Raw genomic sequence first — 12,634 nt, forward strand, 5'->3', positions numbered from 1 at the left:
CCATAAGAAAGCCGGCTCAGCAAGCCACGGGGGGGGGGGCTGCTGCACAGAAGTCACAGAGGAATATAAGAAAAATACAATTATCACAGCCCCTGAACTCTGGCGTATAGAGTAAAATGTTTTCATTTTATAAACACACACCGATGTACAGGACTGTCCTCCAGGCCAAGCTGTTGCTATCTTCATGAGTGTGGTTGAGCCTGCTTGCCAAAAAAAAATCACCACAGCTGGGTTTGTTCTTCTGGGAAGGGGGAGGGGCAGGGAGGGTGATAGGATCCTGGAAGCCAGTCCTAAGCCCTCCCAGCCAGCTGCTTGCAATTCAGCCCCAATTGCAATGGCCTCTGAGTCTCTGGGAAGGGCTAGAGCAGTGGCTCTTGACCTCTGAGTGGAGACTCCCACAGAGGTCACATACTGGATATTCCTGCATATCCGGTATTTTCATTATGACATGAGGAACTGTATTAAGGGGTCGAAGCGTTGGGAAGGATGAGACCCACTGGGCCACAGGTTAAGGGTGGGGAAGGACTGTGGGAGGGCACTCTATCCCCACAGCACAGCTTGGAGTCATCTTCATCACTGCTGTGTGCAAATCACCCAGTATGGTTACTCCAAGGTCACCCCTGCTCCTGTCACAGCCCCAGAACTCTGGCAAAACTGCACCTTGCCTTTTTACTGAGGTAGGAGGAGGGGTGGACTTTAAGTCTCCCCAGACAAGGAAATTTAGCAGCACACGTACAACTCCACTGTGGACACAGGAGTCCCTCCCGAGAAGGCCCAGTACTCATCCATGGCTGGGGAAGGATGAGACTTCCACATGAAATGGTCCAAACAGCAAGATGTTCCAAAACTTTGTCTTCTACAGGACACACACCAGCTTAACAAAGGGATACTTTTGCAGTGTACTTTAATATTTAGGCTTGAGTAAAATAATTTTAAGTGACAGGCAGTTAAATACATTTTGGGGACACAGCCCAACAAGTGCACAATCCATACAATTTTAACATCTCAGCAGTCTAGGTGCGTCTCAGGGTCAGAAAGTTCACCCAGAATTGTCTTACAGCTTTTATTATTTTTTTTTTAAATCAAGCAAAATTGTCTTTAAGCTGTAGATTTCAAATTGTTGGTAAGTCTTAAAAAGGCACCTTAGGGTTCTCTCAATTTTGATGATATATCATTTGCTTTTCTGTAACTAGACCCTTGGACAAATGATTGGCTTTCCCACGGACTATAAAACTCTCTGTGTTCCTTGAAGCAACACTACTCTGAGCAGTCCTAACCTTTACCTGGAGAGTCTGGGCCATTATCTTACATTCTGAACAGGGGACAAGGACAGAGCAGCCATGACCCCTGGGGTTTGCTGACCCAATTGGACAGTTCATTAAGCAGCAGAAAAAAAAAATGCCTCTGGGATGTCTCACTCTTGAATGTAAATGTAGTGCAGAGTCCCAACAGCCAAAGGCTGTGTCGTTTTTTTATCATGGTGTTTTAAATCAAAACGTGTCTTAGTCCAGGAGGTACCAGAAAGCCAACACTGTTCTTGGAATTTTAAAAGGCAGAAGTTTCAAGTATCAAAACCAAACAGGTTAAAGGGTAAGATGCATCTTTTCCATGCTGATTTAACAAACACCAACATTCAAAAACTAACCGGAGACAGGTGTCACACCAAGTCCATCATAGGACATCCACTGTCTCAAATGCAAAGGTCACATCTGGGAGGCATTGCTCACCTCCCTTGGTTTTGCCTCCGTACTAGCACCTACTATCAGAGAGACCACAGCTCAGCACCGGAAAGAATGCCAGCCCCTCCATGGGGGTTTTAAGCAGCAGGGACATCCTGCAAGGAACAGTAAGTGGTCTGGACTAAGTCGGAGGTCTTGGTTGTTGTTTTGTTTTAAAAAAGCATTTAACATTTTAAAACTGGGGGGCCGGGGGCCCATAAAATGTTAGCAACTTTCCTAACTGAAGGCACAAAGAATAAAGAGGTGGGTAGTTGTGAGGCCTGACATAACTGTACAATTTAAAACCCATTAGGTATATAAAAATCTGCGAACTGTTTTTCCTCCAGTGTCCCGGCTGTTTCTGAAAACACCATCCAGGTTCACCGGAAAGCTGACTTCCAAAATAAGAAGGCTGGAACCTTCCCATACTTAGAAATAAAAAAGTCATCTCTTTCGTGGAAAAGGGTCACTGGGAAGGGCACCCCTGCCCGGATCCCCGTGGCCACTTTGAAAACGGAAATAACTTAAGGCAAGATCTTTTCAAAGGTTCAGGTAGTTCCAAACATAAACAGAATGTGGCCTGTTAACGTGCAGACCCAGTACCAGACCAGGAGAAGACAATTGCGTGAACAGGTAGTCCCCAAAGAAAGCACTGTTTGGGCTAAACTGCAGGGCTGGAAGCTTTGCAGGCCACTCCTTCCGGGCTGTTGATGTGAGAGGCATCGCCTAACCAGGGCAGCCCCGAAGCCCAGAAAGGGTTGCATGATGACAGACGAGCAGTATGTTTCTTGACTATTAATAGTCTCCACTGTTGGAAGGCTCCAAACATTGGCAGGCAAGCACAGTCTCAGGTTTTTACCGACCTAGGGCAGAAATGCCTCGAGGGACCATAACACAGGCCACCCTGTGGGTGCAAACAGCCGACAGGCTTTCTTTTAAGCTTACTAAACAAACCTAGAGTACTCCTGAGAAAACAATAAATAACAGCTACTCGTGTTTAGACAAACTTAAGTGTGACATGCAGAAGGCCCTCCCTTACAACACACCGACCTGGGTCCTCCTGTATTTAAGGACCACAGCCCCATGCGACCGCCCTCCCACACGCTCCCCCCCACACACACACACAAATGCACTACACAGGCTCCTGACCCTCTGGCCACCAAGCTCTCCAGACAACGCGCTAGAAGGCAGACCAGGCCACGGCTGCAGGGCTGCACAGCCAGAAACCAGGCCAGACTACCGGGAAGGAGGAGTGATGTCTCCAGACATCGACCGCAGTTCTGCTGAGACGGAAGCACGCCCGGTTCGCAGCCAGACTCTCAGATGAAGTGGATCCAGCTCTCTTCGCACTCCCCGCGTGGCATGTGCAGGGCATGGCGGCGACAAGTGAGGCCATAGTCACGGCCGTCGTTGTTGTCCCAGTACTCAGCACCAGCCACACGGTAGCGCAGGGCGAAGAGTACTCGGGAGCCGAGCTCCAGCAGGAAGGGTGGCACTGGAAAGCCGAAAGCAAAGATGTCCTCGGTCCCCTCCGTACCCGCAGACCCTCTCCAGCGTGCCACTGCCTCGTGCGCACTGCGCCAGCCTGAGAAGGTGTAGCGCACCGCCACCTGTTTCTCGAAGGCCACGTTGCGCACGCGCACTGTGCCGCTGATGCCCAGGTCCGAGCAGGTGACACGTTCCAGGCACACCAGCTGCCGTGCCAGGCGATCTCCGAAGTCCGGGGCTTCGATGGGAGGCGGGAAGTCGGGAACCAGGCACTGCAGCGTGAACTCCAGGTCCTGGCTGCTGCAGCACAGGTCCGAGTTGATGGCCAGACGCGACAGCACGTGCAGCGGCACAGACGGGTCGTCTCCTGCGTTGAACACCTTGACCTGAGTCAGCTCCAGGCCCAACGCGTCAGCGAAGCGCACACGGAGCTGCCGGTTGCAGCCGGCTCGGCACGCAGCGCCGGGGGCTCCTGCAGCCTTGGCACGGCGCTCGGGGGAACTGGGCAGCGAGCGCGTGCGCCGGTGGATGATGGGCTGCAGCCGAGGTTCGCAACCCGGGGGTCTGCAGGGTCGTGGATCCAGGTCCGAGAGGCAGCTGAGGCTCCGTGGCGCGGGTTTCCGTAACCCCGGGGTCGGGGGCAGCAGGGTAGAGCCAGGGCCTCTAGACATGGCCCAGCCGGGGGGCAGGGCGGGCGACACAACCTAGTCCTTGGGCGTCTGGGCTGCACAGCCTTCCGGAGCCCCGAGGCGCCGCACCCTGCGGGGAGGCTGTGTGCTCGCGGCCTGGCTCGGGTCTCAGCAGCTGGCGATCTTGCAGGGCCGATCGCACGCTCCAGGACGGCTTCCCCGGAGCCTTGAGCCCTGCGAGGCGGCGTCTGCTTGTCCTTGCTCTTCCTAGCGTTGACGAAAAGGCAGAGGAGCTCCACCGCTCTGAGACTCAGCTGCCCGCAACTTCTCCAGGCGCAACTTCCCGGCGCGCCCCCGGCGCGCCCCGCCCCTCGTGACGCCGCCCGCGGGCGCGTCCCGCTAGCTTTCCCCGGCCGCCCCGCGTCGCCCCACGCTGGCGGAACCCCGCTGTCCGCGCCAGCCCCGCCGCCGCCTGCACCGCCCCGCCGCCGCCACCGCCTCGCGCAGGAGTCACACACCCACCCCCACCTCCGGGATCCCCGTCACGTGCGCTCTGGCCGCGGAGCAGGTCTGATCGGCTTCCTTGGTGCGTGTGCCCGCGCGCTGCACCCATCCATCAGCGATGGTTTCTGCCGCAGCTGAGGACGCGCTGGGTGCTTGCTGCGCGGGGCCTTGGGCTGGAGGAGTGCCGGGTGGGGGCGGGACAGAGGCCAGCCTAGGTTGGCCTGGCGGCGAGCCTGTCCCTAAGACTATGGTAAGCGTCCAGCCAGCCAGCCCTGGCCACCTATTTCCAGCAACCTGGACCAGCGAGCGGCCAGACTGGGGAAAGCTTTGCGGCGGAGGGGAGCATCATGCCCACACCTCCTCAACCATGCTATGCCTCCCCATTGGCCAGGCAGCCAGTTCCCTGGGGGAGGGAGGTGGAGGACGTTGCTTCCGTTTGCCGGGCTCGCAGCCGAGAGGAAGGCACTGGGAACAGGGGCTAATGCCCAAGATGGATTGTGCAGCTGCCGGAATCCAGCGTCTGGCTCTTGAGGAGCATTTTTGTAGCCAGAATGTCTTGACCTTTAGTTTTGCTGCTATTCAAGCTGAAAACATGCGTTCTCTGCCCCCCCTTCGTCTCTCTGACCGCTCCCCACCCCTCACCCCTGCGTCCTGATTACACCACAGGCTTTTATTTCTCCGATGAACTTCACATAGACACACACAACTCCTGTGTGTCAGGTAAATGGGGAGCCAGAATGGCACCGCACATTCTAAAAGTGAGTGCTCGGGTCGGTCACAGCAGACCTTCTTGGGTTCTCTTCCACTCCACAACAGAAAGGACAGAGTAAAGAAAGAGGGTGGCCGACGCACACTTTCTGCGTCTAAAAGGAATCATTAACCATAAAAGACCACGATACGATTTTTGTTGTCTTCACATGCAAACCTAGAAGTTTTTCGTGATGGTGGTAGTTCAGGAAACCTCCCACAAGCCCGCCTCTTCTCCATTTGGTAGAGGCTGGGGTATTATGAGAGAGAAACATTCTCAGCATGCTCCTCAATGTAATGGTGATTATGAGTGTCTGTGGTGTGGGGACCCGACTTCACAGTGAGGCAGCTTATAACCCATAGTGGGAGTTAACGGATGGTCTTTTACATTAAAAAAATGCATGTATGTGCCCGCTCACACACACATGTATACAGGCTCTCTGGGAGCCAGGGGAGGGTGTCTGCCTGGAACTGGAGTTGCAGGCCCCTGGGAGCCACCCACATAGTGCTGGAGCCTTAACTGGGGTGCACTGGAGAATCAGTAGCGTTCTTGACCCCTGCGCCATCGCTCCTGGCGCCCACCGATGATCTGTTCGTGGTTTCCTATGATGGAGAAGTTAGAGGAATTCGGACCCCCCCCCCACTGAGGTTTTGTCTCTGTGGGATGAGGGTCTTGTGTGCAGTCTTTGTGTGTTTTAGGCTGTCTTGTGTCGCTGGATTAGTGAATGAATGGACTCGGGAGCATTAGGGTAAGAGGTGAATTTAATTGGCGTCATTTCTAGAGTGTGTGTGTAGGTGGGACTTCAGGGTCCATTCACAGCACTTGTAATTCTGTGGTCTTATGCTTAATAGGAGGTAAGAGTTCTCAGCACCCATGTTGGGCAGCTAGCTCACAACTGCCTGTTAACTCTAGCTCGGGGAGGGGGGCTGATACCCTCATCTAAGGTCATTCACACTTGCTTGTGAACATCCCCCCATCACACACATATAATGTATGATAAATGTTAAAGCTATCAAACAGTAAACATACAACAGTACATCCCCCCCCACCCCTACCCCCATTCCTCATTGTGTAGTAGAGTTCCGAGCCACCGCAGGGCCACCACAGCGAGGGTTCCCTGTGGTACAAATACAAAGACCAAAGACACATGGAAAGGCAGTCAGTTGCCATCAGTACTTACTGTCAGTGTTCTGTCTTTTCCAGTTCCGGTGGCCGGGCGTCCTCTCCAAAGATAAGGGGAATAAAGAAGTCACCCCCCCAGCTGTCATCATCTGGCAGCAGATTGAGCAAGGCTGTTCTGAGCGCTGCAGAGAAGGTGATGTAACTTTGAGAGGAAATCCTACTTAGATTTGTCTCAGTACCCTCCTGTTTGTACGTTTCCAGTGTGCGAGGGTGTGCGTGTGCGTTCTGTTGCACTATTTGTATTATTTATGCAATGTCTAAATTATTATTGTTCTACAAACCATTAGAAGGGGGCGTTAGTAATGTACCAAACAAATAGTTTCCGTCGAGTCCGTTCTGGTGAACCAGTGAATTTATTGGGGGTCACTTAAAGGGACATGGGAGGCCAGCAGTCCCACTCCAGCATGAGGGACGACTCAGAAAAGTAGCTTCACTGGTCCGCCCAACCCCAGTCAGCCTTCCACCTCCTAGGTGCTCTGCCTCTTCTGAGGCCACACATGCTGTTGGAGAAGAAGGTATGACATGCTGTTGGCTGGCAAGGGCAGGAGGGGAGGGGGACTCTCAAGTGCAAGTCCGATGACTTTCCTCCCCAGCTCCTTCAGTGGGGGAAGTGATGATAGGCCCTGTCTCTTAAGGGTGTCCTGTGACTTCTTTCTTATATTTTTGGTTGTGAGCCTAGCCTTTAACAGCTGAGCCATCTCTCCAGCCCCTGTGACTTCTTTCTACTAGGGAAATAGGCCTGACCTTGCAAACATCTCCTGTGGATGGTGAGGTGTTCTGACTCAAGACAGTAACAGTCATGCCATGGGGGTAGGTCTGCTAGTGTGTGTGTGTGTGTGTGTGTGTGTGTGTGTGTACGTGTGTGTGTGTGTGTGTTCTTGCACAGGCATGTGAGTTCACAGCACTTTCTGATCAATACCCTGTTGTTTTTTTTTTAAGACAACCCATCAAACCTCCGATGATGAGCAGCCCTGTGACCTGTTCAAGAAAAGGAATAGGATGAGTGACTGTCATCAGAAAAGCAGGTAACTAGTTTCCAGATCCTGTCTCCTCATGCAAAAGGCAGATCCTTCTGCTTTTCCTCATTGGACTTCATTCGCGCTTAGTCCACAGCAGAAATGTCTTTAAGCATCGTTAGTTGACATTAGTTGATCTCCCAGCTTCCTTCTGGACAGGAGGCAGGGAGGCTACCGAAGGCTGGTGTGTGTGGTGTGCAGCTGGCTATGAACTGTACTCTTTTAAGCCTTGTTTATTTTTAATGCGTATGTGTATTTTGCATGCATGCACCTCCATGCCTGGCACCTGGGAGGCCGGAAGCAGGCATTGGATCCCCTGGAGGAACTGGAGTAAAGTGTCCCTGAGCTGCCCTGTGAGTGCTGGGACAGAACCTGAGTCCTCTGCAAGGACGGCCAGTGCTGTAAACTGCCAAACCACCTCTCCAATCTGCAGACAGTTCCTAACGGCAGACTTCTCATTTGTCTGCACTGCCTGCTTACGCTGACCTGACGTCCTCTGTGTGTGTTAGGCAAGCATGATGCCTTTTCAAATAAGTCATCGCTGACTAATCTAGAGAACACTGCACAGATGAACCTCCCTGCTTCCTAGAAAGTACCCACTTTTTTTTTTAAGATTTATTACATATACAATGTTCTGTCAGAAGAGGGCACCAGATTGAATTGTAGATGGTTGTGAGCCACCATGTTTTTGCTGGGAATTGAACTTAGGACCTCTGGAAGAGCAGTCAGTGCTCTTAACCTCTGAGCCACCTCTCCAGCCCAAGTACCCACTTCTTATTCCCCTTCCGACTCTATCATAAGGAAGAACTATTAACATTAGTTAAATCATGTGTGCTTGGGAAAGCAAAAAGAAGGTATTTCAACTCCCGTGAGAACCACCTCAGTTTCAAGTACTCTAGACAGGGCAGGGCAGGTGTCCCTTCTTTTTTCTTCGCCTGCCGATCCCAAGACAGCATCCATCCTGCTTTCCGTCGTTGAATTAATTATCTGGGTGCCATGTGACTTTATTTCTCACCTTATTGCGTGTGTGCGTGTGCATGCATACATTCCACAGTCCATGTGTGTTGAGAAAATATGTTAAAGGAGTTGATCCTCTCCTTCCGCCATGTGGGTCTCAGGGATGAAACTTCGGTGGGCCTCCTGCTTGAAAAGATAGCAACAAACATTTGGAAAGAACAGTGAGAAACTTCATTACTTCAGTATGTAAGGACTAAAGTACACATATCCGTTTGCATACTTTTACATACTTTGGTGTGCAAATTTTTGTAGTTGTTTCAGAGTCTCCTGCAGGTTGGTGATTTAACAGTGAAATCAACCCAGGCTAGGGATGGCTTAATGGTGTAAGTATTTGCTGGGCAGGTATGAGGACAGGAGTTCCCCAGAAACTCAGGTAAATACCAGGTCCATGTGTCAGCCCTCCTGCAATTCCAGCCTTGGAAGGCAGAAGCAGGAACCCAGAGCAAGCTGACTGGCAGGACTAGGCACGTCTGTCTGGAGAGAGGGGCTCAGTAGTTACGGGTGCACACTACTCTTGCAGAGGACCTAAGTTTGCTTCCCAGCACCCATATCAGGTGACTCACAATGTTCCATAGCTCCAGCTGAGGGATCTGATGTCTCTGGCCTCCTCGGGCTCCTTCAGTCGTAAATCATGCACATAACCACTCACCCACCATACACATACATATAATTAAAAATAATAAAAACTAATTTTAAAGGAAGACTAGCCATATGGATGAGCTCTGGGTTTGATTGAGGGACAGTGACCCAGTGGGTTAGGTGGAGGAGTGATCAAGAATGATTCATGACACCACTTCTGGGCTTTCACATGCATGTGCGCACACATTGAACACACACGGGAAGACATGTACATGCCCGCACATTAAAAAAAACAAAAAACAAAACCACCAGCACCAACAACAACAAAAAAGCAGCATTGAGCCATTGTCAAGGTGTTTTTAGTACCGGGGATCAAGCCTGGGCTTTGCATGTGCAACACAGTCACTCAGTGATCTGCATCCCAGCCACTAAACTCGAGTTGACAGCGTGTCTACACTTCCCCTAAAAATGCGTCTACAAAAGGAGGCTTTTCTGAGCATTTCCCAAGCAGATTTTTGTTTTGTTTTGAGACAAAGTAGCTCTGGCTGGCCTTGAATTCACAGGGATCTGCTTACCTTCTGTCTCTAGAGTGTGAGCATTAAAGGTGTGTGCTTCCAAGCCCAGCTGCTTTTCTAAATATTTTCAAACACTGTTGATCACTAATAGGATATCTTACAGATGTTTTTCCTGGTTTTTCCGAGACAGGGCTTCTCTGTATTGTTTTGAAGGCTGTCCTGAAACTCGCTCTGTAGACCAGGCTGGCCTGGAACTCACAGAGATCCGTCTGCCTCTGCCTCCCGAGTGCTGGGGTTAAAGGCTTGCAGCACCAATGCCTGGCCTACAGAAGATTTTTAAGAGTGATTTTTTTAAAGGTATACACAATTTCTCTAAAATTACGAGACAGAACACATTGGAAATGGCTAACTCTTTAAATGCTCACTTTTGTCATTAAGTAGAATATGTGTATCCACATTTGGGGCATGCATTCTCTGAGGCCTCTGACTAGAGTACAGGGTGGAGACTGGTTTGCAAATCCTGCTTCTGTAAAGCACCTGGAAGCCTCATATTAGTAATAGCTAAAGTGTCTGCAGGGGAGACTCCTGTTTCTCTAATCCTCAGTGACTAGACCACTGTTTTATTTCTATTTTTCGGCAGTGTGAACGCTGGCCCATCTTGGAATCAGGTACAACACTCAAAGACGTCTTCGGGAAAAAGGCAGGGTAGATCCCGAGGACCCCAGGTCTCTTCCCACCTGGGAAGCAGCCTCCTTGACATCTCCCATCCTGCACCAGATAAGCTCATGGGAACCATTTCCATGGAGGGAAGACAGGACCAGGAACGGAGGACCCTGCTCAGCCCCAGGTGTCAGGCTGCCTCTGGAAGCAAGCTGTTCCTTGACTTTCAGTCCATGAAACTCATTAAGGACGGTGCCAACGACGAGGACAGTACAAGTGACCTGTCGGACTCAGAGAGAGTGGCCATTCCTCCTTCTCCATTCACGCCCCCTGACCTCAACCTTCGAGCTGAAGAGATAGACCCAGTTTCCTTCAATCTTCACCCAGACCCGAGCCGGGCAGAACCTGAACACCGCTACCCTGACTTTCTTCCACCCCCGTTCAGCTCCTGGGACCTCCGGGACATGGCTGTGGCCCTGAACTCAGAGAGCAGGAGTGAGGCCCCGCCTCGGGCCACGGGGTTCCTCGGGAAGTACATACACAGGCTTCTTCAGCTGGAGTGGCTGCAGATCCAAACCGTGCAGTGTGAGAAGGCCCGAGCTGCCAAGGCAAGGCCCCCTGGCGCCTCTGGGATGCTGAAAAGCCCCAGGCGGGGCAAACTCCTCACCAGTGTGCTGTCCAAGCCATTATTGTCCCCTGAAGGGATTCCAACGCCAGGAGTCCTTTCTAGAAAGAAAGGTTTTCACCACGAAGAAGCCCACCCATCCTATTACACGTTTGAGACCTCACCCAGATTGGATGTGGACAGGCCCGGTCGCCCCAGGCTGTGTTCTCAGAAACAAGCCCCTGGGGTGAGGGTTGAAAAGAGGAAGAAATCGAGCAAGGTCCCCAAGCTTCACCTCCGTGCTGCACCCTGCGCTGAGGGCAGCCCCGCGTTGGAAACCAGTGGGAACATCCGAATTCCAAAGAAGTCCACAGTGCCGGGCCCACTGGACTCCTGTGGGGCCTCCAGGACACAAGCACTCCTGGACCTGGAGAAAAAGGGAAATGCACATAACTGTGGTCTCGCCTCTACATCCGGCGAGAAAAAACCCAAAACCAATGGAGGGAAGCAAAGCTCGCATAAGTTAAAGTGACCCCTGGGGTCAAGAATGCCAAAGACCCGCAGGTGTCTAAAAGTGGGGGGCTGGCCCCAGAGTGGTGGTGAATTGTAATCCAGTTGTGATAACCGACTCTCCAGTTACTCCACCCCCCCACCCCACCCTCACCCTCTACCCCGCCCCCCTCCACCCCCCCCACCCCGGCGCCTCAAGGCTTCTTTTCAGAGGTCTCAGTAAGGCCCAATAAGCTGTTCTTGGTATGCACAGCCTTGAGGGACCTAACGGTAAAAAATAAAATAAAAATAAAAACTTGTGTCTGTGACACAAAGGATTGAAACGGCGGTGCCAGTCCGCCAGCTTAGAACTGGCCCCAGTGTCCCTGCCTCTGGAGCATGGGAAACAGCATGTACCGCCTGCTTTATGTGAGGAAAACCCTGGTGTCTCAGAGAAGAAAGGCCCTGCTGGCTCACTGCCTCTTGGTTTTGCATAGACCCTCAAGCGGAGTTTCTGTAGTTGAGTCTTTGTCTCTTGTGTCTGTCCACCCTCCCCAGCCTCAGTTCCTCTGCAGTCAGGGATCACTTGAGTTTCTATTTTGAGTGTCATTTATCTGAGTCAGTTCCTTGCCAGAGGCAAACGCGTCTAGATTGCCTATCTGGTGCATTTTAAACGGCTTTTTTTTTTTTTAAGTCCAGGGATAGTGCTGTAGCCCATTTCTGAGTTCTCTTCACTGAAGTTCAAATCACTTGTGGGTTTTCCAGAGGGAATGTCAGCAGGCCCAGCCGTGGTTGCTGCTGCCTGGTAAGGCCAGAAAGAATGCCCTGACACCTTAGACTTTTGGGTAACATGAACAATGTATGGGAATACTCCAATGTAAGTTGTCAAAGGTACTGACTAGTGGCCCTTATCCTGTTGTTCTGGGCCAAAACTAATGGTCTATTTCTGTTTGCAGGAGCAGGGTTTCTAATCACGCCTGGAGAGGGAGTAGACTCATTTGCTGTGAGCGAGTGCGTGCCTGTGTGCACGTGTGTCTGGCTGTGCCTGTGTGCGGGTGTGTGCATCTGGATACTTCCCAGAGTGTTCTTATCTGCTGTGGCTTCCTGGCTGTCCTGACTCAGCTGTGCTTGAGTCTTATCTGCCTGCCGTCCCTGTGTTTCTGCAAACCTCTTCTTGGCTCTGTCTGCTTCTCAGGCAGTGAAAGAACTATTGGACTTGTTTTGGGGCGTCCATGACTCCATTGTTTTTTTTTTTCCCCACCTTTGGGGTCAAAGGGCAGCTGGAACTTCCAAACAGCCACAGGTGCCATCAATATCAGCAGAAGGTTGAGACCAGGCTAGTCTTAAAACCAGCTGCTGAGGTCAAATGTCAGGCTCTCTCTGGAAGGCCTGGTGGCAGCCATGACAAACAACACGGGGATTTTTTTTTCCCCTCCAGCCTTTTTCTTTCAGGACTTTATTTTCTGATTCTCTTTGCACTGCCCT

The 12,634-nt window shown here is 51.7% G+C and overlaps 2 protein-coding genes and 1 long non-coding RNA gene across 5 annotated transcripts; 1 reads left to right on the plus strand and 2 right to left on the minus strand.

Annotated features, from left to right (window-relative positions):
• Positions 1-887: 887 nt before the first annotated feature.
• On the minus strand, positions 888-4,184 carry Ppp1r3d (protein phosphatase 1 regulatory subunit 3D). The gene has a single exon (XM_013116597.3). It carries the CDS (start codon positions 3,875-3,877, stop codon positions 3,038-3,040), a length of 840 nt encoding a protein of 279 aa, XP_012972051.1. The 5' UTR covers positions 3,878-4,184; the 3' UTR covers positions 888-3,037.
• A 73-nt stretch (positions 4,185-4,257) lies between these two features.
• Fam217b (family with sequence similarity 217 member B) lies at positions 4,258-11,469 on the plus strand. 3 transcript variants are annotated; one of them, XM_040732814.1, is made up of 5 exons: positions 4,286-4,421; positions 6,291-6,402; positions 7,209-7,294; positions 10,037-10,064; positions 10,174-11,469. In XM_040732814.1, exon 5 carries the CDS (start codon positions 10,182-10,184, stop codon positions 11,190-11,192), a length of 1,011 nt encoding a protein of 336 aa, XP_040588748.1. In that variant the 5' UTR covers positions 4,286-4,421; positions 6,291-6,402; positions 7,209-7,294; positions 10,037-10,064; positions 10,174-10,181; the 3' UTR covers positions 11,193-11,469. The 3 variants fall into 3 exon arrangements, with proteins under 3 accessions (XP_005074563.1, XP_012972052.1, XP_040588748.1); XM_005074506.4 differs by having other exon boundaries at positions 4,258-4,421; positions 10,037-11,469; XM_013116598.3 differs by having other exon boundaries at positions 4,258-4,403; positions 10,037-11,469.
• LOC121134469 lies at positions 6,599-11,041 on the minus strand. Its single transcript, XR_005871562.1, has 3 exons — positions 10,956-11,041; positions 8,301-8,425; positions 6,599-6,769 (listed from the first exon to the last, which is right to left on the minus strand). It is a non-coding gene; the product is annotated as an uncharacterized LOC121134469 (long non-coding RNA).
• Positions 11,470-12,634: the final 1,165 nt, after the last annotated feature.

This window comes from Mesocricetus auratus, unplaced genomic scaffold (genome assembly GCF_017639785.1).
Source record: "Mesocricetus auratus isolate SY011 unplaced genomic scaffold, BCM_Maur_2.0 Super-Scaffold_100028, whole genome shotgun sequence".
NCBI lineage: Eukaryota > Metazoa > Chordata > Mammalia > Rodentia > Cricetidae > Mesocricetus > Mesocricetus auratus.

Bases quoted from the DNA above. Each gene is read 5' to 3' on its own strand.
- Fam217b (XM_005074506.4), top strand. From the start codon at position 7,269: ATGAGTGACTGTCATCAGAAAAGCAG. The intron at 7,295-10,036 runs GTAACTAGTTTC...ATTTTTCGGCAG, and splicing joins GACTGTCATCAGAAAAGCAG to TGTGAACGCTGGCCCATCTT.
- Ppp1r3d (XM_013116597.3), bottom strand. From the start codon at position 3,877: ATGTCTAGAGGCCCTGGCTCTACCCTGCTGCCCCCGACCCCGGGGTTA.